General features: G+C 38.0%; 3 protein-coding genes across 6 annotated transcripts; 2 read left to right on the top strand and 1 right to left on the bottom strand.

The window, feature by feature from the left end:
- The first annotated feature begins 41 nt into the window (after positions 1 to 41).
- uap1l1 (UDP-N-acetylglucosamine pyrophosphorylase 1 like 1) lies at positions 42 to 4001 on the top strand. Of its 2 annotated transcripts, none has more exons than XM_016478199.1 (9): positions 42 to 527; positions 638 to 842; positions 1220 to 1395; positions 1618 to 1790; positions 1905 to 2098; positions 2604 to 2744; positions 2816 to 3001; positions 3359 to 3425; positions 3807 to 4001. In XM_016478199.1, the coding sequence occupies exons 1-9, from the start codon at positions 239 to 241 to the stop codon at positions 3894 to 3896; spliced, it is 1521 nt and encodes a 506-aa protein (XP_016333685.1). In that variant the 5' UTR covers positions 42 to 238; the 3' UTR covers positions 3897 to 4001. The 2 variants fall into 2 exon arrangements, with proteins under 2 accessions (XP_016333685.1, XP_016333686.1); XM_016478200.1 differs by having other exon boundaries at positions 3359 to 3420; positions 3771 to 3843.
- A 707-nt stretch (positions 4002 to 4708) lies between these two features.
- Positions 4709 to 10611, top strand: zdhhc12b (zDHHC palmitoyltransferase 12b). Its single transcript, XM_016478201.1, has 5 exons — positions 4709 to 5173; positions 6278 to 6417; positions 6551 to 6643; positions 6931 to 7097; positions 8438 to 10611. The coding sequence occupies exons 1-5, from the start codon at positions 5077 to 5079 to the stop codon at positions 8751 to 8753; spliced, it is 813 nt and encodes a 270-aa protein (XP_016333687.1). The 5' UTR covers positions 4709 to 5076; the 3' UTR covers positions 8754 to 10611.
- Positions 10612 to 10697: 86 nt separating this feature from the next.
- Positions 10698 to 26908, bottom strand: pkn3 (protein kinase N3). Of its 3 annotated transcripts, none has more exons than XM_016478196.1 (22): positions 26560 to 26908; positions 25069 to 25345; positions 24124 to 24278; positions 21541 to 21670; positions 20444 to 20595; positions 19333 to 19549; positions 17479 to 17661; positions 17112 to 17221; positions 15497 to 15640; positions 15249 to 15324; positions 14868 to 15036; positions 14655 to 14757; positions 14484 to 14557; positions 14206 to 14275; positions 14027 to 14118; positions 13529 to 13705; positions 13301 to 13363; positions 13110 to 13186; positions 12868 to 13010; positions 11490 to 11597; positions 11328 to 11408; positions 10698 to 11250 (listed from the first exon to the last, which is right to left on the bottom strand). In XM_016478196.1, the coding sequence occupies exons 1-22, from the start codon at positions 26578 to 26580 to the stop codon at positions 11050 to 11052; spliced, it is 2823 nt and encodes a 940-aa protein (XP_016333682.1). In that variant the 5' UTR covers positions 26581 to 26908; the 3' UTR covers positions 10698 to 11049. The 3 variants fall into 3 exon arrangements, with proteins under 3 accessions (XP_016333682.1, XP_016333683.1, XP_016333684.1); XM_016478197.1 differs by having other exon boundaries at positions 14655 to 14727; XM_016478198.1 differs by lacking the exons at positions 24124 to 24278; positions 25069 to 25345; positions 26560 to 26908 and adding an exon at positions 23182 to 23592.
- Between the last annotated feature and the right edge of the window lie 942 nt (positions 26909 to 27850).

Here is a 27850-nt window from a genome sequence, read left to right as displayed (position 1 = left end):
GAGACACAGTCCGCCATATGTGCCTAAGGGGAGTTCCCAAATGACTCCCGCAAACTAAATAAGCCTTGACAGTAGTTTTCTGTTATTTTATATGCAACTCCAGTGATATGTTCATTGTACAAACCACACACTGATCACGAGTTGCAAGCAGTGAAAACAGGATCCGGACTCCTCAAAAGAGAGGAGTCGACTCGACTCAAGGTTTGTTGTCAGATCATTAATGTTTTAGTAGGAAAAGATGTTATCATTCGAGGAAGCTAAAGCGAGGTTAGAAACTGCAGGACAGGGCCATGTTTTACAATTTTGGGCTGAACTTTCTGCGGAAGAAAGCAATACGCTTCTGGAGGAGATATCTAAACTCCAGCCCGAAGAGTTACTCGAGCACTGCCGAGCAGCTGCCGAGGCTGCAAGCCGACACTCGAGTGCTGATGGTCGGCTAGACGCGCGGATGAAGCCCGTTCCTCCAGAGTTCATCGGAAGTGTGCGTAAAAGTGACAAAGAAGCGCTTCAGATATGGGGTGATGAAGGTACAGCTCCAAGGTTCAAAATAAGATACAACAAAAATAGCCATTTTTACAATGTGGTTAAAAGTAACATTGCATATATTGAAGAGTACATAAAAGACTCCTGTCTTCAGGGTTACTGCAGATTTCACAGGACAGAGTGGCTGTTTTGCTGTTAGCCGGTGGTCAGGGGACTCGGCTTGGAGTGCCATATCCCAAGGGCATGTACAATGTTGGGCTTCCAAGTGGGAAAACCCTGTACCAGATCCAAGCTGAGCGTATCCAGAAGGTGCAAAAGCTGGCCAATGTGAAGCATGGTAGTAGGTGCACAATACCATGGTATGGCTCTTTATTTGCAATTCAAATGAGGGTCTTTCCGAGAACTAGAACTAGAAACACTTTTGGTCCTGTTTTTTTTTTTCTTCTTCTCATTTTTATAGACCAGCAAATGTAATTTCCACCACATTTCAAAAGACGCTGTGTAGCATTCTGTGGTGGAAATAGAATTATATATATATATACTTTTTAGGTCGTAGTTCAAAAATGTAATAATTCATGTTTCTATTAATCATTTTCATATTTGTTTCCAGTTTGAAAGTCTGGGTCTGGGACATAAAAGTGCTTGTAGTTGAAGAAGTGTTCATGAATTAATTCATAAATAATCCCAAATGACAGAAGAACATGAATTGAATTCACTTGTGATGATATTTGAACAGGTACATAATGACTAGTGAGTTCACTCTGGGACCCACAGAGAGGTTCTTCAAAGACAATGAATATTTTGGTCTTTGTCCATCCAACGTAGTCATGTTTGAGCAGAGAATGATACCAGCTGTAGGCTTTGATGGAAAGATCATCCTGGAGAAGAAGAACAAAATAGCCATGGCACCAGGTCAGAGATAATTTGTTTGGCTTTAGAAGGAAAACTAATTTTGCTTTGCTTTTATTAGCTATTTGTTAGAGGTAGTTCATAAATTATTAAAATAAATTAGATTTTTTTTATTTATATTTTCGTCTGCTATATGACAACAGACAGATAATTATGAATGTCTTTTTTTTACTTCATTCACTAAAACCAATGAATGTTTGCATCTCATTTCTATGTTCACTTCAGATGGAAATGGCGGCCTCTATCGTGCTTTAGTGGACAACAAGATTTTAGAGGACATGGAGAGAAGGGGTGTGGAGTATCTTCACGTGTACTGTGTGGACAACGTCTTGGTGAAGATGGCAGACCCAGTCTTTATTGGCTTTTGTGTAATCAAAGGAGCAGACTGTGGTGCCAAGGTAAAAATATCCTGTCTTTAGGCCTGAATCAGATCCCATCCATCATTGTTTACCATTATTCATTTATTATTATTTATTGCTTTAATTAGCTGTGTTTACCTAAATTCTGCTCAGGTAGTGGATAAGGCGTATCCTGCAGAGCCTGTTGGAGTGGTGTGTCTTGTGGACGGCATGTATCAGGTGATTGAGTACAGTGAGATCCAACCAGAGACCGCAGAGCTTCGAGGCCCAGGAGGAGAGCTCCTGTTAAGTGCTGGGAACATCTGCAACCACTTCTTTACCCGAGACTTCTTAAAGGACGTGGCTGAGTATGTGGTTGACAAATTGTTATAATATACAATCCCACTTTCTTATGTGTTTCTTAAGTCAACTTTTCATTGTCCATAAAGGGCATTTTTTGCTACAATATATTATAATCATGCTCTGTTGTACTATAATAGAACTAATAAAACAATAAACAAACTAATAACATTTTAGTGAAGATGGCATTATAATAACAAGGAATAGGAGCCCAGTAGGACCCCTAATCAAGACTTGCACACTGCATCCCAATTGAATACTTCTCTACTATATAGTATGCAGAAGACAGTATTTCAAAAGAGTAGTATGTCCAAATTCATAGTATTAAAAAAACGAAACAAAAAGTACCTGCATCAAGTGCACACTCAGTGGACACTTTACTAGCCCATGAGGCAGTGGGAGAGGATTTATGAATGCATTTGTTAAAGAATTAGCAACATATGGACTCATGCTAATCTGTAAACAAAGCCCATTGTACAAACCAATTCCTATTTCAATGCATTTTCCCTGCAGAAAGTTTGAGAGTCAGCTGAAGCAGCATGTGGCAATCAAGAAAGTGCCATTTGTGGATGGAGAAGGGAACCTGGTGAAATCAACCAAGCCCAATGGCATCAAAATGGAGAAATTTGTCTTTGACGTCTTTCAGTTCTCAAAGTATGTTTTACAGCTACCGTTGGCTAATTGGGGTATCGCCATCTTCCTCACCATCATCTGTTTTTTTGCAGGAAATTTGTCGCCTTTGAGGTGTTGAGAGAGGAGGAATTCTCACCCCTAAAAAATGCTGATGGGGCGCCTTTGGACACACCGACTACAGCACGCCGTTCCTTGTTAGCACAACATTACCGCTGGGCTCTGGCAGCTGGTGGAAACTTCCTGGATGAGCAGGATAAACCCATCCCCCCAAAACATAGGTGGTAACATAAAATACCCTTTATTAAATCAGTAGAAAAATGTTGTCATATCAAGTAAATAAGTATCATGTTTTACCAGAGATTGTTTTGGTTAAAAGTGTCTTCTTAATGACTTAATGTACAGTAAATGCTATATTGCAAGGTTCCTCAAGTATTATAGTTATACTACACCAGATGTAGAGCAGGATATGGTCTAGAAATTTCCATTCTTGTGATGAATGCAAGACCTTTTGACTGGCATGACCTGAAAGGAATATGCCTAAAAGGAATTTACTCATTCAAGCAGAAAATGAACAATTTTGACTTCCTAAGATGGTGTGTGGTTTATAATAACTTGGTCTACTCTTTCTTTTGCAGTATGACACAGAATGAAGACCCCCCTGCAATCTGTGAAATCTCTCCACTTGTATCATACTTTGGTGAGGTAAAAATGTGACTACTTGTATGCAATTTTTAAAGCTTTGCTTTAAACTGGAGTTGCTAATACTGATGAACAGTCTGGTTTTAGGATTTTAGGTTAACATATTTATCACAAAAGTTAAATATTTGAGTCTCGCAAATAGTTCTTTGATTACAAAATATTACAGTTAGTACAAAAAGAGGCAAGAGGACCAGAGGGAAAAAAGAATAACAAGCAAGTGTGACCATATGGAGCATGATGTGAAACAGAGCGAATGATGTCAGAGTAGTGTTCCTGTTCTCAGGAGAGAGTTCAAGAGACAGCTGTAACACTCCATCTCTTTATCTCCTTTTTTCATTTTCCCTCCAGGACACACGGTCATATTTTAACCGCTGTGTTTTACAGGGTCTGGAAAAGCTGCTGAAACAGAAGAACTTGAAGTCCCCTTTTCTACTTGATGAGAATGAAGCAGAGAATCTTGTTAAAACTACATAGTGTTTCCAACTGAGGATTCCATCATGTCCAGGGCCAGGCAAATATTAAAGGAATTGAAACGGATGTTTACAAAAATTTCAAAAAAAAAGAAAGAAAGAAAAATTTGGGGTCTGTAAGATTTTTACTCACCAAGGCTGCATTTATCAAAAATAACAGGGGAAAACTATAATATTGTAAAATGATACCTTAAAATAACTGTTTTATATTTTAATATATTTTAAAATGTAACTTATTCCTGTAACCGAAAACTGACTTTTCAGCAGCCTTTACTCCAGTCTTCAGTGTCACATGATTCTTCAGAAATGTGGGTCTCAAAAAACATTTCTTCTTATTATTAATGTTAAAAACAGTTGTCATTTTAATGATGAATAGATTTTATGATCAATAGAAAGTTCAAATAGACAGCAATCTTATTTTACTTATGTACTGTAATTATAAATGTCTTTACTGTCACTTCATCAGTTTAATGCATCCTTACTGAATAAAACTATTAATTTCATTAAAAAAAATCTTACTGACCCCGATTATTGTTACATAATTATATATAAATCTTCAAAAGGTTAGAGCAGAATAAATTCTTTATAAAAAAAATGGTATGATTGAAAAATACAATGTGATATTTGTATTAGTTTGTATCGCCGCGTATTGCATAGCATATCATTTTTATTTTACTTTACTTTACAATAGCAATAAAATCATATACCCACTTACAGTTCAGATACTGTGTTTTCTACTTTTCCTTCGGCTCTGCCTTTGCATCCCAGTTTGAAGCCGACACGTCACATGACCACAGCTGACCAATAGGAAACGTGACAGCGGAACGGCATCAACAAGCTTAGAGCGAGAGAAACACAGCATAGACATAATAAATATTATGTCTATGAAACAGTATCTAAATGAAATACCGCGCTTCGGTTGCGTTACGATGGTATAGTCTGCTGCAGCAGAAAAAGTTCCACGCTAGGGTGAAATATTGTGGTTAAAATGGTTTTTGTTCTGGAATTTGGCGTGCGACGCGTAGGAGCTCACTTGACAGCAGGAATGTAACGTTAACTGGGTTTCTTATGAGCTGGCTAACACAGCTAGCTGCCTATAGAGGTCTGTGAGTCTGAGAATAAGATGCATTTCATTACGAGCACACAGCAGATGCATGCTTAGGCGTATATAGAAGTATGCTAGGATGTTCAAACATGTGTTCGGATCGGGATTCCTGGTGAGGACCGCTCATGTCATCTTGACATGGGTTATAACGTTGATTCTCTTCCTCCACGACACCGGTAAGTGCTCCTGAGAGATGCTGATTCTACTGTGAGTATATCTGTCCCACCTACAGACCTGTTATTGTGTGGCTACAGTAGCTATATGATGTACATAACGCTGCTTCACACCTGTATCTGCATCGCCACTTCCTTTACCAGACAACGTTTGGATGATCTATAACTATTCTACTCTAGCACACACCGTTACATTCTGTTCTCTGCTATATGCGTTTCTGTTCTACTGCACACTGCTGGAATTATGAGACAAAAAGTTAAATGATGAGATACTAAGTCATGACAAAGTCAAAATGACATAAAAAGTAGAACTTATGATAGAATTTAAATTATAAGATGCTAAAATCAGTTATGAAATAAAAAGTAAAAATTATGAGATAAAAAGTTAACCACAAATCTTAATTATGGCCAAATTCATAATTCATAAAATTATGAGGTACTAAGTTGACATTGACATATTAAGTCGTAATTATAAGATAAAATCAAAAATATGACAAAACATTTTTATCGCATACTTATCTCATACTTTATCTCTTACTTAAGGCTGGAATGCACTACTGTATATGACTTTTGCCACAATTTACTGTCTGATCAAGTTGGCGTTAGTTGCCAGTAGTCAAAGCCAGTCTGCAGATTTTGGGAAGTTGAAGTTGACAGGTTTCATATAAAATTGCATTTCAGACAAGGATTATATCCATTCTGAGGATATCAAACACACACGTAGAACACACACGATTTTAGAACACATTGTTTTAATTTGTCATCCTAGCAGCATTTCTGTGTGAGTTTGTGTTCGGAAAGTCTGGTAATGTGTGATCCTCAGTCGTTTAGTGTATGTTGCCTATTTTTTGCCCTCTTACTGTTTACATAGTGTATGATGAGTGTATGATGTGTATGATGCCTAATGTTTTAAAATCTGTTCAGATGTCATGTAGTGTATTCCAGCCTTTATTGGGCATCCACAGTTCTGCACTATTCCACTCCACTATGTTTTATTTTTTTTTACTCTAATATATTCTATTACTTTTATGTTCTGCTATGCTCTGTTCTTCTCTAATTTCTGCGCCACTGTATTCCACTCTACTACACTATTGTGCTTCCACGCAGACCTCCGCAAACAGGAGGAGACGAGGGAGCTCACACTGCCCGTTCTCTTTGTGCTGCTGGTTCTGGTGTCCGTGTTGCTGTACTTTGCAGTTTCGCTCATGGATCCTGGTTTTGTCCTTTCTGATGACTGTGACTTGCAGGTCAGTTAATACACAGATTCCCAAGTGTTTTTGTCAGTCAAACCCCTGTATGTATATATATCACAAACCCCAAGCAGTTTGCATGTTTAACGCTGATTTTACAGCAAACATGCTTCATTTGACTGTATTTCAGTTCACACTTGGTATCGCAGAAGAAACACAGGATATGATTCCACAGACCACCAAGTCCATACGGCTCCGGCGCTGTGGACACTGTTTGGTACAGGTGCGTTGTCACTTATTAAAGATGGACCATATACATAAATATAGAGGTTTAAATAATTTAATTGTAATGGTGGAACTAAAATGAAATCTACTGTAAATGTTATTTTAATAATTTTTTTAAGTTAATAAAAATAAAATTTTTAATAAAAATTGTAATAAAAAATTTAGATTTAGTTTTTGTCGTTTTCATTTTAGTTTACAATAACCTATATTTATGCAAAGGCAAGACAGCTTAGTTTGTTTCTAATAATGAATCCCTTCTAAAAATGAACCTATGCTTTGACGTAGCAACCCATGAGATCCAAACACTGCCAGACGTGTCAGCATTGTGTGCGGCGCTATGATCACCACTGCCCCTGGATAGAGAACTGCATCGGGGAGAGAAACCACCGCTGGTTTGTGCTTTATCTGGCTGTCCAGCTTGTTGTCTTACTGTGGGGACTGTACATGGCCTGGTGAGTAGAACTTATATATCATGACCTGGGATGTCCAGCAGTGCCAATGGACATAATAGTCCTAAATGTATTAGTTTCCATGCTTTTTAACTCTAAAAGGTGATCCCAAACCATTTCATTAAGATTAAAGGAATAGTTCACCCAAAAATGTAAAATCTGTCATTAATTACTCACCCTCATGTCGTTCTAAACCCATAAGACCTTTGTTCATCTTCGGAACACAAAGATATTTTTGATTAAATAAATAAGCTTTCTGACCCTGCATAGACACAGGGATTAATGTGTTCCGTCGCTACGACGGATTTCCGTCAGTTCAGTAAAGAGAGTCACTTGCTTCATTCCTGAATGATTATTCGAATGAATCAATTGAATGAATGACTCCGTGATAAAATCAGTAACTTGCCGCCACCTGCTGGCGGATTTAGTTTCATTTTTAGCATATAATTTCAGTTATTTAAATCATATTTCTCTATTCAAAATTTTATATTTAAAACATTAATCTCCACATGAATTTATGAATTTAATTGCACTCATGCTACCTCGGAGCCTCGTTAAACGTTTGAAAATGTACCTACAAGCCACTTTTGTGTTCTTCTGTGCCACCTCTGTAGTACAGATTAATTTATTAATACTAATTTCGTATGATTGGTAACTTATTTGTCTTATTCTACTTATTATATTGTTTTAAATAGAAATTTTAAAAAGCTTATAAACATACATTTTTGAATTTGACAGATGAAAATGATGCCATTACAAAGGTAAAAAGGAATACAAAAATATTAAATGATTTAAATAACTGAAATTATATGCTAAAAATGAAACTAAATCCGCCAGCAGGTGGCGGCAAGTCACTGATTTAATCACTGAATCATTCATTCAATTGATTCGTTCGAACGGCTGCATCATTCAGGAATGAAGCAAGTGGCTGTCTTTATGAACTGACGGAAATCCGTCATAGCGACGGAACACTTTAATCCCTGTAGACAGCAATGCAACTAACACGTTCAAGGCATTGAAAGATAATAAGGACATCATTAAAATAGTCCATGTGACTATTGTAACGATATCCTTACTACGTTTTTGGGCCTTGAACATGTTAGTTGCATTGCATTGCTGTATGAAGGATCAGAAAGCTCTCGGATTTCATCAAACATATCTCAGCTTGTGTTCCGAAGATGAACGAAGGTCTCACGGGTTTGGAACGACATGAGGGTGAGTAATTAATGACAGAGTTTTCATTTTTGGGTGAACTAACCCTTTAAAGCGTCCAGAAACAAAAATCTTTCATCTGGGCTGAAGGACATCCCACAGTTCAGAGTTTACTGTTAAATCTCGTACAGGTCTGGCTTCAGTCACGCTCCCACCTGGCAGCTGTGGTTGAGGACCAACGGTGTGCTCCTGGGAGCAGCGGCGGTCGTGGCTGTCCTGTCCCTGACCGTGCTTCTCCTCCTGGGCTCTCACTTGTACCTGGTGTCGCTGAATACCACCACATGGGAGTTCATGTCTCGACACAGAATCTCTTACCTCAAGCACTGCGGTGTGGACGAAAACCCTTTTGACCGCGGAACCCTGCGTAATCTCTGGGGCTTCTTCTGCGTTTGGGAACTGGTGGTTTGGGAGCACGTGTATTTCAAGCAAGGCAACGATCCTATTTAATTCCCTTGGAGTCACGACTGCTGTGACAAATAACCCATTAGATGGAAGTTGATGTTTTGGTGGAAATCGCTCCAAACTGCATCTGCAGAACATCTAATCTACGTTTTCCTTGTGAATGACCCATTCCATTTTGAAAGTGATTTTTAAATGCATGGACTTTGTAGTTGCAATGATGTTTGATCAAGTGTTATCAAATAGGTTGGAATGAGCATTTTTATAAAGGTGTTTTGTGAATATTTTGCCCACATAGAACTTTGACAATTCGTCTGTGCTGGTTTTGCACATTTTAATAGCAAACGCAGAACAAAAAGCACAAAATCACAGTAGCGTTTCACAGCTGAATTGTGGTTTCCCATTAATGCAATACATAGAGATGAGATATTCAAATTGTATATGCTAATTATTTATTATCTTGGCTCTGCTCATATAATCTCTCTTTCATGGTACTAAAAAGCTGTTGGACAAAAGTAATTAAACTAAACATCAGCAGCAGATGATGTACGGTTACATCAGAAATGATTTTGTGCAATTATTGAACTTGTGAAATACAGTCAGTTGTATATACATTTTTAAGAAAATATACATCCCCTTTTAAGATCCATTTCAGACAGGGTAACAAGAAGTTCATGTTTATAATACAAATAATTTCCTATAGCACTTTATATATCAGTGGTGAAATTTCAATAAGCTTGTAATGTGACTTTATAATATTAAATGTACCGATTTATCTCAACATAACAATCAATACATTAAACGAGAGAAATTAACATTAAAAGACTGAATTTAGAATACAAACATAATCAGTACGGTAATGTTTCAACATTACATTTTTTAAGCAAAACTTTATATTTTTATATAAACGGCCTTTCCTATGACACATCAGCATCTTAAAGAAAGATGTAAGTGCATGTGACTCCTTTGACTGTTAGATCTCAGTTCCACAGATCTAAAGTCCACATAGTGTGACTTTAACAAACATTAGTTAGAATATTCTCAGAATAATATACAGTCATAAAAGCAATAATTGTTTTTGCTTTTACTTTTTCAGTTTCTTTAAATTGCTTCCTTAACTTTTGCACTTGAGTGTTTTTCAAGTATCAATATTAATGCTGAGATTTCATGACTGATTTGCGCCGTTTTGATCAAAGTTATGCAATTTTTTTCCCTCAATGTAATATTTTGAAACATCAGTGTTCAATAAACTGAACAACATGGTTACACTGTATTTTATTTCTGAAAATACATTCATCCCATTCAGTTACATTGACTTAGATATTTAATTATCCTTCAAGGGGCTCATAGAAATGGCAAGTTTCATTTAAATATTTTAGTGTCATTTTGTTCACAGTGTAACTTATCAGTAGTAAACCACATTTACAATGGTAGCCTAATGTAGTCAAAAGTAAAATACAGACACCTTAAATAACGAGTTAATGTGCTAACCGTATCATGCTAAGACGTCAAGTAGAATATGCTCGGTCTAATTCAGCAGTCTTCGATTTGTCCAGAGGAGGACTATAAAGAGAAAGGCAGGACAGAGCAACCGAAAGTCACAAGACTTCTGCAAGTACAGTAAAGAGCTCGGTTTGGAAAGTTGAGAACTGGTCCAAAATCAACAAGCAACATTTATCTGGGGCACCAATCCGAAATCAAATCCAGATTAGGGACAACCAGAGATCAAAATGTGAGGGTTTAACATGAACATACATCACATAGACTAAGCATGGAGGAATTTGCATGATCTAACACTGAGAACACACTCTGATAGTTACAGTCTGGAACTTAAGGAGCTTAAGACAGATCTGCACTGCATCAGAAATCCTTAAAAGCGGCACAGCATTTCATCCTTCCATCTCAATCTGACCATCATTATCTGTTCAGCAAGAGCGCAAGTATATTTTGGCATAGTAATTTAGTGTAACAGGAAGACTTCTCTCTTTTTTTAACAGTATAACCCAACCCAAAAACTAATGTACATTAATAAATGCATGTTTGAATATCAGGGATGGGCAGTTAAAAGCTGAGCAGATCTGAGCTTACTCACAGTTCTGGTCAGGGGTGATCGTATGGTTTTAAAGTCCATCAGGACTGTCTTTGGAGCTTAAGCACACATTTGCAGCCAGTTTCACGAAAAGCGTACAGCAGCTCTTAAAGGGTGACGCGAGGCCAGCTTCACTCGATTCCACAGCATAATTCAAGGGAGGACGAGAGAAAATAATTGGATGAAGAAGACAGAGCGAAAAGAAAGCAGAGATTTGATATGTCACAACCTCTTCTGAGGGTAATCGAGTGGAAGTCAGTGCAGGGCCGAGAAGTCAAAGTCTGCAAAGAACTCCTGCTGCTCGGCAGTGAGGAAGAACGGGGTCTGCGGAGGGGTCAGGACAGGCTTCAGGCGCGTGAACTCCTCGTCAAAGTTACTGACATCTGCTGGGGCTTTAATTGACGGAAGGAAAGGAGGTTTGACTCTTTTGGCCAACAGGGCTTCCCAGTCTATGCCCTGCGGAGAGGAACGGGGCTTTTAAAAAGAGAATTTAAACCAAGATAGTCAAAAATTCTTCAGTTAGTGACTGTCACCTGGAAGAACCTGTGTCTCTTCACTTCATTGGCGTCTTGCTCTCCTGCTCCGAGTCGTTTTTCAGGGTTCTTCTGCAACAACTGCCATTAAAGAGACGGAGTCAGAGACTGAGTGTCAACTGGATTTCAATTTGTTTTTCTCCAAGAGCGATAAGTTGTTACCTTTTGTATTATAGAGACTGACTCGGGGGACAAAAACCTGGGGTAGCGCACTTCATCGTTCACTATGCTGTCAAACACCTCCTCCTCATCATCACCGGGGAATGGAGACTGGCAGCCACAAGATAATACATTACACTACTGTTCAAAGGATATGATTTCTTAATGCTTTTAAAATAAGTCTCTTATGCATTTATTTGACCAGAAATATAGTAAAAAATATAACATTGTGAAATGTTATTTCAATTTATATTAATTGATTTCTATTTTAAAATGTAATTTATTCCTGTGATGGCAAAGCTGAATTCAATATGCTAATGTTTCATTTTGACGTCAACATGAAACTGCTTGGGATTCATTTTAAAAACGACTCGTTTCAATGATTCAGAGTCGACTCTTTCTTTTGAGAGACAATACTTTATACACGGTGCCCTTTCAAATTTAAAACTTGGCAGGATGTTTTCATTCACTTAGAGCCGTGTTACACACTGCATGAAAGGTAATTTTCAAAAATCCATAATAGGGGCACTTTAAAGGTATTCCTTTAGAATTCATTTTAGTATGCTGATTTGGATGCAAGATGCATCTCTTATCTTTTTTCATGGTTCTTCGATGAATAAAAACAGCATTTATTTACACTGAACAAAATTATAAACGGAACACTTTTGTTTTTGCCCCCATTTTTCAGCCAGCATACTCACCGGACATGTCACCCATTGAGCATGTTTGGGATGCTCTGGATCAGCGTATACGACAGCATGTTCCAGTTCCTGCCAATATCCAGCAACTTCACACAGCCATTGAACCATTGAAGAGGAGTGGACCAACATTCCACAGGCCACAATCGACAACCTGATCAACTCTATGCGAAGGAGATGTGTTGCACTGCGTGAGGCAAATGGTGGCCACACCAGATACCGACTGGTTTTCTGACCCCCCAATACAGTAAAACTGCACATTTTAGAGTGGCCTTTTATTGTGGCCAGCCTAAGGCACACCTGTGAAATAATCATGATGTCTAATCAGAATCTTGATATGCAACACCTGTGAGGTGGATGGATTATCTCAGCAAAGGAAAAGTGCTCACTAACACAGATTTAGACAGATTTGTGAACAATATTTGAGAGAAATAGGCCTTTTGTGTACATAGAAAAGGTCTTAGATCTTTGAGTTCAGCTCATGAAAAATGGGGGCAAAAACAAAAGTGTTTATAATTTTGTTCAGTGTACTTATGTACTTTTGTAACATTAGAAATGTCTTTCAATTGAATTCATCCTTGCTGAATTCTTAAAAAATAAATAAATAAAAAATCGTAAATATGCATAAACATTATTACAGTATATAGCAACAATTTAGTAAAGCTGTATTGACCAGGACTGACCTCTCCCACTAGCATCTCATAGATGAGCACACCCAAACCCCACCAGTCCACTGCACGGGTATAGGTGCTGTCTGTCAAAACCTCCGGGGCCAGGAACTCTGGGGTGCCACAAAAGGTTGACGTACGGTCGCCATGTCCCATACCTGATTGGCGGCAAGACTTGGTTGATTCTCTGCTCAAATATTGTCATTTGAGATGAACAAAAAAAAATCTATGAGAGACATGGTATTTTGAGAATGTACCTTCTTTGCAAAGTCCAAAATCTGCAATTCTCACAAAGCCATCTGAATCCATTAACAGATTGTCCAGCTTTAGGTCCCTACAAAGAGGAAAAAGAGAAATCGTACATTAGATCACATGTATTATTTCATACACGTATGTAATAGGGAATTCAGTAATAGTTAAGTAATATTAGAAATAATAGTGTAGTTACCTATATACAATCCGGTTTTGGTGCAGAAACTCCAGGCCTAGTAATACACATGCAGAATAAAACCTGCCAGAAAAACCCTTGGTTTACAGTCACAGCCAGAGGAAAGTGTCAATGCTAAAAATATACAATGCTAAAAATATTCAGCGTGTGCGTCTGAGAACATGTGAACAAGTGTAGCACTTATGTAAATGCTCTGTAATTAAACAGCCTGTGTGTGTGTGTGTGTACCTAGCCTGGCGTTCAGAGAAGATGCTGTTGTGGATGTGGGTCATCAGGTCTCCTCCAGGTGAATATTCCATTACAAAGCACACATGGTCAGGTGTCTGGAAGCACCCATACAGGTTCACCAAGAAAGGATGACGGGACACATTGATGGTCTCAAAAATTCTCTTTTCACATATTAAACTATAAAAGAATAAAATGAATTCACAATATTATACAAGCCAAATACAGTTGGAAGTGTTTACTATTGTCGGTTCCAAGGAACTACAATTTCTCAATACCAAGGACCCACAAACATTACAATACCCTTACAAGCAGTCCCTTGCTAAAAATATAAAATGCAGCTACTGTATTATTTACAGTATTGTTATTTTATTTTTTCACACAGACCCATTTAGACTATGTTAGTGCTTTGCACAAGAAATATCCACAGACAACAAATTATCCATAACCCATTCATGGTGCACAAGAAGACATTTCTGATACAGAGATACAGAACATCACCTGTCCACTTCATCCCGGGTCACAACATCCCCTTTCTTCAGGGCTTTGATGGCATATAGTTTCTCAGTCCTCCTGAATTCAGCCAGCAGGACCTTTAATGAGAGTTGACAATGACATTGAGCCAACGGCACCATCCAGAGTTATCCGATTACAGTACGGAAGGACAGCTGCCGTTTTACCTTTCCAAAGTGCCCTCTTCCTAAAACAGAAATGCAATTGAAGTCCTCCATCTGCATCCCCTCTTCCCTCCTGTGAAACAGAATATATACACCATACAGTGAGACTGAGAAAAAGAACAATTACAGGGAAGAGAATCCCAGATTCATTTCACTATCATAAGATGTGCGACGTATTACAGGTTGAAATTTAAGACCCAAGGTTAGGGATCATTCAGATTTAGATTTGAGCAATAATAATAATAATAATAATAGCACTAATAAATAACATATTGACTTACTGAGGTGTAGGCTGGGACACAGGCCTGCCTTTGAGAACTTGGTTATCCTCAGAGGAATTCACTCTGGCAGGAGTCTGGGAAATGTGTCCCAACACATAATTACAACACTAACTTGACCAGAGCAATACAGAACTACACATTAAAAAGCAAGTGTTTGTCTACAAGACGTACCCCAGAAAGTGATGCGTCAGTCGTGGGGTTCTGTGCCAAGTGGAGGCGCAGGGGCATGGCAGGACGCTCCTCACTGAAATTCAGTTTAACAACTGCTGAGTCTCTGTGATAAACAGCCACAATGCAGAAAGAGAATCACGTTTTTATACAGATTAATGGATATATTTTCCTCAACCAAACCCCAGGGACACCAAACCCCAGGGTGTGTCTCACCCAGAGGAAGGAGGCGTGGACACAGTTGGAGGGGACATGGGCTCAGAGCCAGGCAGAGGAGGGCTCAAGGCGGTGACGGTGCTGTTGCAGGGGGGCAGCACGCTCATCATTAGACGCCCCCAAGTGGCAAAGTTCATATTCATCTGTGCTGCCCGCAGAAAATTTTTCCCTGAGAGAAACATTAAATCAGCTATTTAATATGCAAATAACATGATGCATTAGTCTGAAACATCTTTTGTAAACACTGAACTTGACAGCACAGCATAATGTCACACTTGAGTTTTGAAAACAATCAAGAGAATATGAGAGAGATTATGGCAATCGCTTATGAGTAACAGACCCTCTGTGCGGACAATAGAGAAAATGTGAGGTCAAGCACACCTTTTTCTTTTGGGAAAATCCGTTTCTGTCTTTGTAGTTTAGGATGTCGCTCAATGACAGGATTGTTGAATCTCACCTGAAAGCAAATCACACAATAAATAGCTCACAATGTGTGTATTAAAGCATCAACCTCTGCAGAACATACTAAATAAATGAAATACACAGCAGTTGTAAACTGTAACCTCACTCGGCATTTGTGCTGTAACATGATTTGGCACTAGGATGAAGGTAACGAGAGGTTCTCTCACCTCTGTGAACAGTGTGCCCTGTGGCTCTAGATAAAGACACATGCCATGCCGCTGGTTGTCCAGAAAATCTTCTAAACGCAGGAACTTCACGGCACACAGGGACCTCCAGTCTCGCCAGTACACAGCAATCTCCAGCTCCCGAGACTACAGGGGTCAAAGGTCATGTGAGGAGCAGAAAAAAAAAACACTCTCAGATATCAACTGTAGTTCTAGCTCTTGCCCCTTTACACCTCATAATGGTCCTTACATCGCCATTTGAAAGCCTGGGGTTGGTACATTTTTTTTTTTTTGAAAGAAGTCTCATTTTATTTAATGTCAAATATTATTACAATTTAAAAAAATCATGTAAACAACATATTATATTAGTTTAATATAACTTAAAATAGTAATTTATTCCTGTGATGGCAAAGCTGACTTTTCAGCATCATTACTTCAGTCTTCAGTGTTGCATGATCCTTCAGAAATCTTTTTATTATGCTGATTAAGTGCTCAAGTAACATTTCTTTTTATCAGTGTTGAAAAGAGCTGTGTTGCTTAATATTTTTGTAGAAATTGAGATAAAAAAATTTCAAGCTTCTTGATAAATAGATCATTCAAAAGAACAGCAATTATTTGTGAAATAAATATTATTTCTATAAATCTGTAATATTATAAATGTCACTTTTGAGCATTTCAATACATGGTCGCTAAATAAAAGTATTAATTAGAAGAAGAAAAAAAAATCTTCCAGAGCCCAAAATTTATAAACAATACAGTAATGTAATGTATCTTGTAGTGTACAGTAAAAACATAGTAAATTAATAAAATATGGCAATTATAATTTTATTAAAACGTAAACGTGACTTTTAAGGATTGTACTATTAAACAAAGCAGTTGAAGCCGTTATAATTATCACTGTGTATAATAACACTTCCATAATGATTACATTCCAGATCATGAATCAGAATCCTGGATTCCTCAGGTATGATGTGCATAACTTATTATTACGGAAAGACTTCCTGTTAAAACAATTTCTTGGCACATATCTTGAGATGCATCATGTGCACACTTAGTTAGAAGTCAGAAAACATAACTTGGTGTCAAAGACGATCAAAACCTCCAAGAGAGATACAGCTAAATGCTTCCCCATTCATCAAACAAATGTGAAGCACAGCCTTTGAGAGAAAAATTGCTTCAGTAATCTAGAAATAATGAAATAAGATCTCATTCTCCACCGGCACAGCTGAATCAGCTTGGAGAGAGCTGTGGGCTGACTTGGCCAGTATTCAGGCTGAGTGTCTATGTCCAAGGGGTGCGCAAAAGATGACAGTAATGTTGAGGGATTAGTTTGGATTACTCTGGAGGCGGCTGATTGCACTCTGGGAGTAAAGCTGTGTTAATGAAGGTGAGGAAAAGCCTTTAGCCAATGGCCTTCACAGGCACTTTCCATAAAACAGATGTAGCAAGTGTTGCCTGAGATAACTGATAACTGATAAATGGCATGCTGTAAGAGCACCCAGCAAGGAGTCTGAGATTATGGTGCGCATTCAGAGTGAGCTCCTGATCCGAATTCAAAACTAGATATGTTATTTACGATATGTCTATGAAGTATGCAGTAGAATTTGTTGGCACTGACCCGCTCGAGTTCGATGCTAAAGCTCTGATTCCAGGCCTCCTTACTCAGCGGCCGCCAATGTGTGCGACCAACTATCTTGTTATCCACCTTCAATACAGCGCTGATCTCCGCTGAGAGAAAACGCATTAAAAGAAAAAAAGATTATAGAAGCATTTTTTTTTTTTTCCAATTACTGTCACATAAGAATTAAGCTGTTTGATTTCTAAGGATCAAGTAAAAAAATCTTCGATTAAAGTCAATCAAGTCTATTTTAAATTCACTTATTTGGACATGGTAGAAAAATGCAGATACAGGTTTTCTTCTGTCATTGTCCAAAGACTATTGTGAAATCCCTTATATTTCACATTGCTTTCCCTGAGAAACTCACATGAGAGCTCATCAGTCTTGGTGGTCTTGCCGTTTGTGCTGCGGGTGGAGAGGCCGGTTCTCATCCTCAGTGATTTGGACTCAGAGGGACTTCCAGGGGCGGCGGACATGTTGCTTACCCAACAGCGGCCTGGAACTGACTCCAGCAGGTCCTGACAACCCATCAGCCTGACATCCAGTCGCCCTGAAAACACACACACACTCAAGTTATACACAATACAACAGCCAAGCAACAGATTAACAAGACCAATTTACATATTACAAACATAAAGCTGATTAGATTCAACTTTAGTTTCCTCTATACTCGCACTTTGCATAATGATACCAATCACCAGTGCAAATATTAATATAAAATGTGAATAAAAACATAACAAGTTACATATCAGACTGAGCAAAGTGACGAGTAAACACCAACAGCACAAGACAACACATATACATTCCTGTTCAAAAGTTTGGGGTCAGTAAGATTTTGGAATCATTTAAACGTTTGATTCATTCAGGAACAAAACACCTTCATGTTGCTCAGAGACACAAAACAGCGTCGTGGCTGTGTTTGGAATTATTTTTGTTGTCAAAATAGCGCAAAAACAGCCAATATGGTGTCTAAAACGTAAGTCTCTTAATTAACTTCTTGTTTATTGAACTGTTGTAAAAATATATATTACATTTGTAATCATTTTTTTATGATTTTTTGGAGGAAAAAAATGGCACTCCTTGTGTGATATTAATTAACTATATGAAATGATATAAATATATACATTTTCTGTCCCCATATCTTGAATTTTGTGATCGTCGTAAATGCATTTTATTAGACTCAATCATGCAGTGAAAGAACACGCTCTAAATGCGCACTCGCAATAGTCTAGACTTCACGTAATGTATGCGTGCGCTCTGTAGGGGTGTTTTGAATGGTTTTTGCAAAATACTTGATAATGTCAAATCGCACATCGTTAAAACAACAGTTACAATATTATTGCAGACGATATATATCGCACACCCCTAGGTTGAAGGCAACCTTGATGATACTTTCCACCCTCCACAGACAGTGTCTGAACTGCACATCATTTATGGAAAGTAACTGCACACAAGTGATGTGTTTTCATCACCTGCTGAAGGGTCTTGTGGTCAGAGACAAAGCAGCTGCTGTACCACACTGTGATGAAGTTTGTTAATATGCTTTTAAAGTTCTTCAACAGCCCTTTAACAGGGTCTTCAGTCTCTCCAGGACTAACACTAATTTACAAAATGTGGCATCAGAACTTAGAGATGCACCGATTGCAATTTTCTAGGCCGATTCCGATTTAAGGTTGAGTACGTTTTTATTCAGGTAAGTCTGTAGTCTTCATTGTAAAAATTAAATATAGATTAATGCTTACCACTAAAGTTATAAAACGTATTCACTCAAGAGCAAAAAGTGATTTTCTTTGTCTTTTGTTCTTTGATTAACATGACAGACAGCAGCAGAAATATTGGACTGCGGTCCCTTTAAGAGTTTATCCACGGACCCAATATACTGTTACACAACATGCGTTCTCTTTCTAAACTATTCACCGTTCCAAAACTGACTGTGTTTAACTGGATACTCGCCAAGACGGGCATTTTGACAATTTTGTATGTATTTGAACGTTTAGCGCAGTTAGCCACTCATTTTGGTATTTGTGGCTCACAAGGCTCAGAATCGGAAAGAAGTGAGACTGACCGTCCGATCATGAGGAAAATCGGCCGATTCCGATCCCTGGCCGATCGATCGGTGCATATCTAAGAACTATATTTAACTGAGGTGACAAGGAGTAAAACTGACACCTTGACATCTTAACACCGTAACCTTCCTGCCAACTTTCAGCTGTGTCAATACCTGTCAGGCTGGCTGGTTTGAAAAGCGAAGAGGATGCTGAAGATGAAGAGCGCAGCCGATTTCTCTGCAACCCAATGACAGGCGAGGACCCCACTGTAAGCTCCTCTTTAATAGCAGCTCGTTTGGGATGGTCGTGTGGAAGCTCTCCAAGCCGCTGCTCCAGAGACAAACGTAACAGATCCTGTTTCTGAGAGGACTCCTGCAAACGGGCCTGAGCCTGGACACAGAAAAACATGGTAAAAAATACAAAAGAGGCTCAGCAAATACATATCCGATTCATACATATCTGAATGACAGTAGTGTAAAACAAAGCCCCTGACAGTACATATTATAGCAGTTATATAATATATATTATGTTTCTTGTATATAAAATGTGAAACTCTAAAATTGGCATGCTGGTGTCATGACTGGTCAGAGAAGGATCTTAGCCCGTTTTAATACAAGTTAAATGCATGATGTGTTTAAAACAATCAAAATGATCTACAACAGATACTGAGGCCCCTATTGCTTCTGGTCTTTTAAATGCCAAGTGTAAATCGAAAAAAGGATTACTGAGGTCATTTCAGCACTAGTTTATATTTGAGCAGCATTAGAGCGCAATTTTTCACTTTATCACTCGTAGTGGACTCTGTCTTGTCTGTCTTAGTGACAAAGCATGTGCTGGGTGTGCTGCTTCAAGGTCAAGCAAGCATGGCTGAGCAACGCTGCACGTACATGCTCCCAATTCTCAGGAGTAAATCAAAGCACTTCCAAAAACCACTTCAAGGCTTGTCACATTGTTACTCGTATACATGCAAAGACATTATCAAATACATCTCATTTATTTAATGTACTTGCTTTTTTTGTCCATACAATGAAAGCCAATGGACTCCAATGGTGTTTGGTTCCCAAATTTCTTCAAAATTTCTATTTATGTTCCACAGAAGAAAAAATCAGACAGGTTTGGAACCACACAAGAGTGAGAAAATGACAATTTTCATTTTTGGGTGGAGCATTCCTTTCACAGTAGAGCAGTCTGTAGTTTCCAGACAGTCAATCCATTCAGAATGCGTCATGCATGGTTGTTTGTTTCTGAAAAGCCTTTACATCAAAGACCAATATATGCACTTACCTCGGCTAGAGCACGTCGGTCCTGCACTTTGTGTACACCAAGCTGCTTGACCACATTTTTGGCACCTTCTGCCACAGCTGCCTCAATCCTCAGATGGTGCCTGAGCTCTTCCACCCGCAGCTCAAGTGGACTAAATATTTCAGAGGGACGACCTGCACAAAAACCTGCATTTAGCAAAAACAAAAACACCAACCCATCTGTTTTTTACCTGGTGATTACATAACCAGCGGCTTCCAAAATAAAAAAAAATATCCAGGCAGCAATCTGTTTTATGATTCATAGAATAAAAAGTAGATCCACAGTACTTTTAAGAGTAATTTAATAAATTTCACAAAATAAATGTTTATTGTTTAATAAATATTTAAGCACTTGATTTAAAAGGAAATTAACCATTGTCCATATAAAAAAAAGAGCAAAAAACATTGTTAAAGCAATCTAATTGAATCAGTTTCATGCAACACTTAAATCAACACTGAAATCGAGTGTCACAACAGAGCAACCCTGCAAGAGCCCAATATTGCTATGCTTACATTGAAGAAGACAGAATCAATTAAAATGGGAACCAGAGAATTGTGTCATGTCATGCCACTTCTAATGCATCTAGTGAATACTACTGCATGAAAAAGCATTCAAATAAAAAAGAACTAAAACAAACCACACCCAAATTCAAAACTGAAAGGTTACCCCAATGCAAAGCTGATATTATATAAACAAGTCCTCAGAAAAATAGATCTAATTCTTTCAAAGCAACTTCTCTAATAAATTGGGTGATGATGTTGCATTGCTGACATCAAAGCTTAGAAGATTGGGCTCAGCACACAATATGTAAGACAATAACTTTTTAGTTGTCTTGAAAACCTATGCCCTTTTTGATTATTATTTTGAGAATTTGGTATGAAAGTTTAAAGGGCAATGTCATTTTAGGAATAACACCTGATCATTTTTCAAGGAACTTTCAACTTTGGAAAACTTTTAGTGAAGTTTCTATAAGTGGCAATGTTCTATGAGAAATAAATCAATTGTTATTAAAAAAAATCTGTAATTGTCATGATTTCCTACATGTTTTCTTTACTAATTAAAATGAGTTGTTTGTTTACCCTCTGGCTGTGTGGTCTCCCGCTCTCCCTCTCTGGCCTGGGTGACTTTGACAATCTGCATGCGGAGCAGCTCAGTTTTCGTCTTGCTATCCTGCAGCATCTGCTGGGCTGTGGACAACATCTTCCGATCCTGGGGAGTGACAACAGAAGCGATAGAGAGATACTGAGATTGAACATTTTGCATTTGCATTAGAACAAACAGTGAAGAAACTGTCAGAGGAAAGAACAAAGAGTCGGGGACTAAAAAGAAAAGTGGGAAAAAATTAAAGATTTAAACAGTGGTGGAACTTTCGTTTTTATAAAGTGATGTTTTTTTTCTAAAGTGCTGTTTGATGATGTTCCCATATATTTTGACCAGTAAAATTTCAAGATTTTCCCCATGATGCATTTTTGGAATATTATCATAATAATAATAAAAAAATGATAGAGATTTCTGAGGCAATTTTCCCATTTCTGTCAAGTACTAATTCTCAGAATTAATAATTTGGTTACACTTTAGTATAGGGACCAATTCTCACTATTAACTAGTAACTTATTAGCATAACAATTATTAACATATTGGCTGTTTATTATTCTGCATGACCAAATTCTACATCCCTAATCATACCCAATACCTAAACTTAACAACTACCTTGCTAACTATTAATAAGCAGCAAATTAGAAGTTTGAGGCAAAAGTTGTAGTTAATGGTTTATTAATAGTAAGAACTGGACCTTAAAAGGAAATGTAACCAATAATTTAAACTATTAACTTACCAATATTATTGAAAAACATTAATATACTAATATTTAACAAAACACAGTATAGCTGATAAATATATCTGTAGGTTTCTAGCCAATTAAATACTTTAAAGCAGAATATATTTACTAAAGAAATTTCAATTACTTTTCCAGCTTTTAAAATTCTATGATATTTCAAAGGAATGTGTTTTCTATGACCATGGAAACCCTGTAATATACAGAGACAACTACAGTATAAGACATTCATGTCCCAAAAAAGGTGAACACTTGAGGTGCTATCAAAACACTGTTCTGTTAGTTCGAACATCCCAACCAGCCTGATAAAGAAACAAAAGGGGAGTGTTTTAAAAATCGGAGAGTCATTTTTGCAGTTTCATTTTATGATATTATTAGCCCAGAAAATCATACACTACAGCTCTAAACTAAGCTGAGCCTAGATGAGAAATTCCCACAAAGACCAACAGGTCAAAAGTGCAGCGGTCTTCATTAAACACCTCTCTTTCTCATTATGAGAAGCAGTCAGGTGTACCGCACACCCAGACAAACTCAAACATCAAACACTGACTGTGCAATTTTCTCCCTAGAGCTTTAGAGTCATAGTAGCGCAAGAGAGCTATATATCCCGAAACACAGCAACTACATTTTGCAAATCCAGGTGGATGCTGCACACTGGTGGTGGATGAGGAGATACCCCCTGACAATGTAAAGCGCTTTGAGTGCCTAGAAAAGCGTTATATAAATGTAATTAATTATAAACAAAATTAAATGAAAGAGACATACTAAAATGATTGCAATGTCCCATGGAGCCCCAATGTAAACAATGCTGCAACAAGAAACGTGACCTTTTCTGAAACCTGCATAAAAGACCCATTCAGGAAGTAAAGGAAAAGGGAAACCATACCGTCCATAGTGCTCTCCCCCTCTCAATGCAGCTCAAGAGGTCATCTGTCATGTTTTGTGAACTTTCAGATGGCTGTATGACATCCCCTTGCTCCTCCTTGACCCCCATCAGATGTTCCCTCCTGTATTTATCTCTCCGTCCTCAAAACTGTTCATGTCAGTTTATGCCGTACAGCAGACACTGAGACCAGCATCCAAGAAGCCACCCCAGTCTTTCTTCTTATTGTTCTACTGTCCTTGCGTCCCAATCGCTTGCTCGCTCACTCACTCACTACTCCCCTCCCTTTTTCACATTTGTTCTTTTTGCCTCTTTCTCTCTCTCTCTCACGCCGTTTACAGATCTCCTTCCAAAGGAGTCAGCCACCTCGAACTGCTGCTGCTGCCGTGCCCTGCCTGGCTGGCCCAAACCCGAATGCTTCGGCATTGGTTGGAGCGAAGTCACATGGGCTGCTGCTGTCGCCAGGCCCAATACAGGAGAACCCGAATCAGTACCAGCAATCTCTTCCTCTTCAGACTCAAAGGGATGATGTTTTAGAGCACGTCTGTGAGTGTCTTAGTGTGTGTGTGTGTGTGTGAGAGATCAAGGCTCGGTACTCAAGCTGCCTGAATCCAGCACAGACATAAATCACAGAGCTGTCAGCACACAGTGTTCTCAGGCAGACGCTGCAGCATTATCGCAGCCCTGTCTGATAGAAACACACAGGCTCAAATATACTCACGGCTAGCTAGAGGTCATGGGACCATCGCTCTAAAAGGGTTATAAAGGATGGAAGGGCAGAGGGGGAGGGGGAGGGACCTCCTTTGTGTGCGTGTTATCACATTTCATAGCCTTCATAGCAGCGACCCAAACCGATTTAAATACACACAGAGTAGTGGAGGATGAGTTAATCATCTAGTAATCATCAAGCTGCACAGAAAAAAGAAAATGGATGGATATCCTCACCTTGACAGAACTGTTGGCGTAAGTCTGAATGATGTTCTCAGCTCCTTGTTTCACTTTGAGCTCCATGGTAAGTTGTTTTTTCAATGTACGGACACGGCTGCCTAAGGGTGATGTGATCTCTTCCCAATGGCACGGATCTGGAGAGGTGGCATCATCTGAGAACACAATTACAAAGAATATTTATATAGAAATGTGAAGCGGTTCTATTAGTCTTTTCTGATATTTCTGAAATTTCTTCAAAGGGGCTTACAGATTAGAGGGCTCAGTTTAAAGAAACTCCGTCTACACTACTATTCAGAAGTTTGGGGTCAGACTTTTTTGTTTTTTAAAGAAATAATAATAATAATAATAACAATACTTTTGTTAAGTAAGAACACATTAGATCAAACATGAATTTAAATACATTTATAATTTTACAAAAGACTTTTATTTCAAATAAATACTGTTCTTTTGAACTTTTTATATATCAAAGAATCCTGAAAAAAAAAAAAATCAAGGTTTCCGTGCAGCACAACATATAAAGCAGCAGACCTGTTCTCAACACTGAACAGGATTGCAAAGAGGTGGAACATTTTCAAACATTTCTGCAAATTCCTGAAATTTTCCTTTTTTTTCCCACAGGAATATATCACATTTTAGAAAAAGTTATTTTACATTGTAATAATATTATAAAATATGATGTTTTTTCTCAATTTCTGATTGTTTTGGCTATATCAAATAAATGCAGCCTTGGTGAGCATACGAGACTACTTTCAAAAACATTGAAAATACTGTACCGACCACAAAATTTTAAACATTAGTGTATTAAAAATAAAGATGAAATTACACTTTAATATCAATTATCAAAATTGATATATTATATCAATATCAATTATCAAATTATTACATCAATTATCAAAACTCGTTATATCATGTCAAAAAACGATCACACCTTCCTGCTCTCACCTGTAATAGTATCTTTCTGTGTGGCCATAGCACGTGCATTCAGCTCCTGGAGCTCCCAGTGGAGCTGCTCTAGCTTTCGGCTGGAGGCTCTAAGCTGACCGTCCACATCAGCAGCATTCTTGCGGTTGGTCACCGCCCGTCGCAGCCGCTCAGCCGCCTCTTTGATCTTCAGTTCCCGCTGGATCTCCTGCCGGAGAAGGGCGATCGCATCCTCTACACGCTGCTGGAACTCAGGGTCCATGAGGTCCCCTTCAGCCAGACCCTGCAGACAGCTGCTCTGTTGTGTTCAAGTGACATCGAAAAAGTACAAAAATCAACATGCTTCAAGTTTTTGTTCGTTTACAGCAGCCTTTTTGATAAAACGTTGACATCTGCCGTTCAAGTAAGGTAAGGAACCTGTATAAATTGATTTTTTCTGTTGAATGTTACGTTCAAAAAATGAAAGAAATTCATACAGGTTTGGAACAACTTGAGGGTGAGTAAATGATGACAATTTCCATCTTGGGGTAAACTATTCCTTAAAGTAAAAAGATCATTTCATTATACTAAGCAAATAACCCATTAAGTGTGACCACTGATACTGATAAAGTGGACTTGCAATGAGCAGGATGAAAAAAGGGTCACTGATATGAGCTGAAAGTGAATAGCAAGCAACTGGAGCAGTTACATCATAAACGCATATGTACATATCTCAGAGATGAGGCTTCAAATACTTGCAGACACTTGCACATTTTCACATTTCAGGCGTTGGAAAAAGCTAAATGAAAGGATGTTCTGAACAAGCCATTCATAATTTGCTACATAGAGGGCAGTGTTTCACACATTCTGACTTCTTATGACACGATAAGAAAAGATAAGAAACTAAAATCAATATAATCAATTTGCATATACATAAATAAATGATGTAGTTCCCATTATTCTGATTAACATTTAAGATCAGTATTTAACTTGTTGTCAACTAGTGTTGGACGAATACATTCATCGGGACCTAACAGCAAAGCAGGAAAAACAGGCATTTCGAAAATAGACTATCATTAACCACTGTCATAACATGACTCTTCCAACTACTTTAAATCACAAAAGCTTTAAGTCACTCGTTTTTTCATACACATAACTTCAGTTACATTTAAGCCTCTGGTGAGGGACAGAAGAGGAAGCTGCAGTTCTGTCAAACCCGTTCAACCTGAAAATGTTTAGTGATATTTAATTGTTTGAACAAAGCTCGAAAACTGCCATATAAACAACATAACATAAGGAGGCAGGTGTAATGCGATAAAACACCGCATTTGTCTAATTGTTTTCTATATTTCACATTTTGATTTTTGAATAGTTTCGCTATTACTAAAGAAAATTGCTTGAATGAAAAACTTTTGAGCTAACTTACACAGGACTCACAGTGAGAGGTAACTTAAACATGGGCGTTTGAACGTTAACGATCTGACTGCTTTATATCAGTAAGGCTGTGTTAAAAATATCTTATTTATTTCTTACCTGAAGCGTCACACCCGACATCGTGAAATAATGTCCGATACACACAAGACAGTGATGCTCGGACTAACGTTAACCGAATCTTCTCTCGAGTTTACGGCTCTGGCTCACGCGGCGCCTGATTGAGAGACACTAGAAGCCATATCCAAACTAAGTTCCAACTGAATCTGAGATCTCAGACAAAAAGACATTCAAAAGGGAATAAAAAGTTGTGTGCTGTTGGGTGCTGGAAGAAGATACAGGTGGCAGACTGTCAGCTGGGAGGCTAGACGGCTCTCGAATTACCGGTCGTTTTTTTTTTTTTATGGAAGTTGCTTTGCCTTTCCCATTTCCTGAGGTTTGAAAAATCTTCGCCGCCTCCCTTTTCAACGATTGGCTGACAGCGCTGTCAGTCAAAGGCGCTGCAATGATGTCATTTGGCATAGAGACCAATAGTACACACTTCTATTAGTTTTTTTTTCCTGTTATTTTTTTTGTTTGTTTCTACTTTATTTTTTATTATTGTTTATAATTTTTATGTTAATGGTTGTATTATTCTATGTGTACTATTCTTGATTTTTGAGCATTAATAAAAAAAAAACACTTCTATTAGTACTACTATTAATAATAATAATAATCGATAGGCATTTGCCGTTATATACACAATAAATGCACAAGAGAAGTTGCAAAGTTTCAACAGTCAGAAAAGGCATAGGATAAAAGTGAAACAAAAACAACAATCTGCTGTTCTACAAAACAAGAATGTTTGAGTTAATCATTTTCTAAATTTCTAAATCCTTATATGGTCTTTGTCATTTTTAAAATGAAAAAAGTATAAAATGTTCAACTTATACTTTTCAACAATAAAGGATATTCAGTAATAATAACAACACATGTATATAATAATATAGATAAATAATAAAGGTATAAAACTAATTTGTACATAAAATTTGCTCGCCACTTGTCTCACATCTCGCGATGGTTGATGAAATCTACGAGACTAAACGGCGTATAAATCAGCTATTTGAGTTTTCAAGTGCGTCATTGCAGATATCATGGCGGCTTCGCTTGCAAAGAAATGCGCATCACCGGCAATTCTCAAAACTCTTTCAGCTCCTCAATTGAGGATGCAATGTGGGTATCACAAAAAGGTAAGCTAGTATGACTCGTTCAATTTGCTAGTAACGTTTTTCGCTTTGACCTTATGTATTTGAGGTGTTTTCCTGCATGTTTGACACTCTTCGTGATACATAATGACAGTTATTGGCACTCTAATACCACTAACGTGACAGCAAGTTTCGCATTTTTTAGTTCT

This window comes from Sinocyclocheilus anshuiensis, unplaced genomic scaffold (assembly GCF_001515605.1).
Source record: "Sinocyclocheilus anshuiensis isolate Anshui unplaced genomic scaffold, SAMN03320099.WGS_v1.1 scaffold2872, whole genome shotgun sequence".
Classification (NCBI taxonomy): domain Eukaryota; kingdom Metazoa; phylum Chordata; class Actinopteri; order Cypriniformes; family Cyprinidae; genus Sinocyclocheilus; species Sinocyclocheilus anshuiensis.
Note: the sequence above shows the minus strand (reverse complement) of the source record. Positions and strands in the feature narration are given on the sequence as shown.

Excerpts from the sequence above, each read along its gene's own strand:
- uap1l1 (XM_016478199.1), top strand. The coding sequence starts at position 239 with ATGTTATCATTCGAGGAAGCTAAAGCGAGGTTAGAAACTGCAGGACAG. Across the intron at positions 528-637 it reads TCAGATATGGGGTGATGAAG|GGTTACTGCAGATTTCACAG; the intron begins GTACAGCTCCAA and ends TCCTGTCTTCAG. Across the intron at positions 843-1,219 it reads AGTAGGTGCACAATACCATG|GTACATAATGACTAGTGAGT; the intron begins GTATGGCTCTTT and ends ATATTTGAACAG.
- zdhhc12b (XM_016478201.1), top strand. The coding sequence starts at position 5,077 with ATGTTCAAACATGTGTTCGGATCGGGATTCCTGGTGAGGACCGCTCAT. Across the intron at positions 6,644-6,930 it reads GTGGACACTGTTTGGTACAG|CAACCCATGAGATCCAAACA; the intron begins GTGCGTTGTCAC and ends GCTTTGACGTAG. Across the intron at positions 7,098-8,437 it reads TGGGGACTGTACATGGCCTG|GTCTGGCTTCAGTCACGCTC; the intron begins GTGAGTAGAACT and ends AATCTCGTACAG.
- pkn3 (XM_016478196.1), bottom strand. The coding sequence starts at position 26,580 with ATGTCGGGTGTGACGCTTCAG. Across the intron at positions 13,364-13,528 it reads TTCTCTGAACGCCAGGCTAG|GTTTTATTCTGCATGTGTAT; the intron begins GTACACACACAC and ends TTTTTCTGGCAG. Across the intron at positions 13,011-13,109 it reads TTTTGGACTTTGCAAAGAAG|GTATGGGACATGGCGACCGT; the intron begins GTACATTCTCAA and ends GCCGCCAATCAG.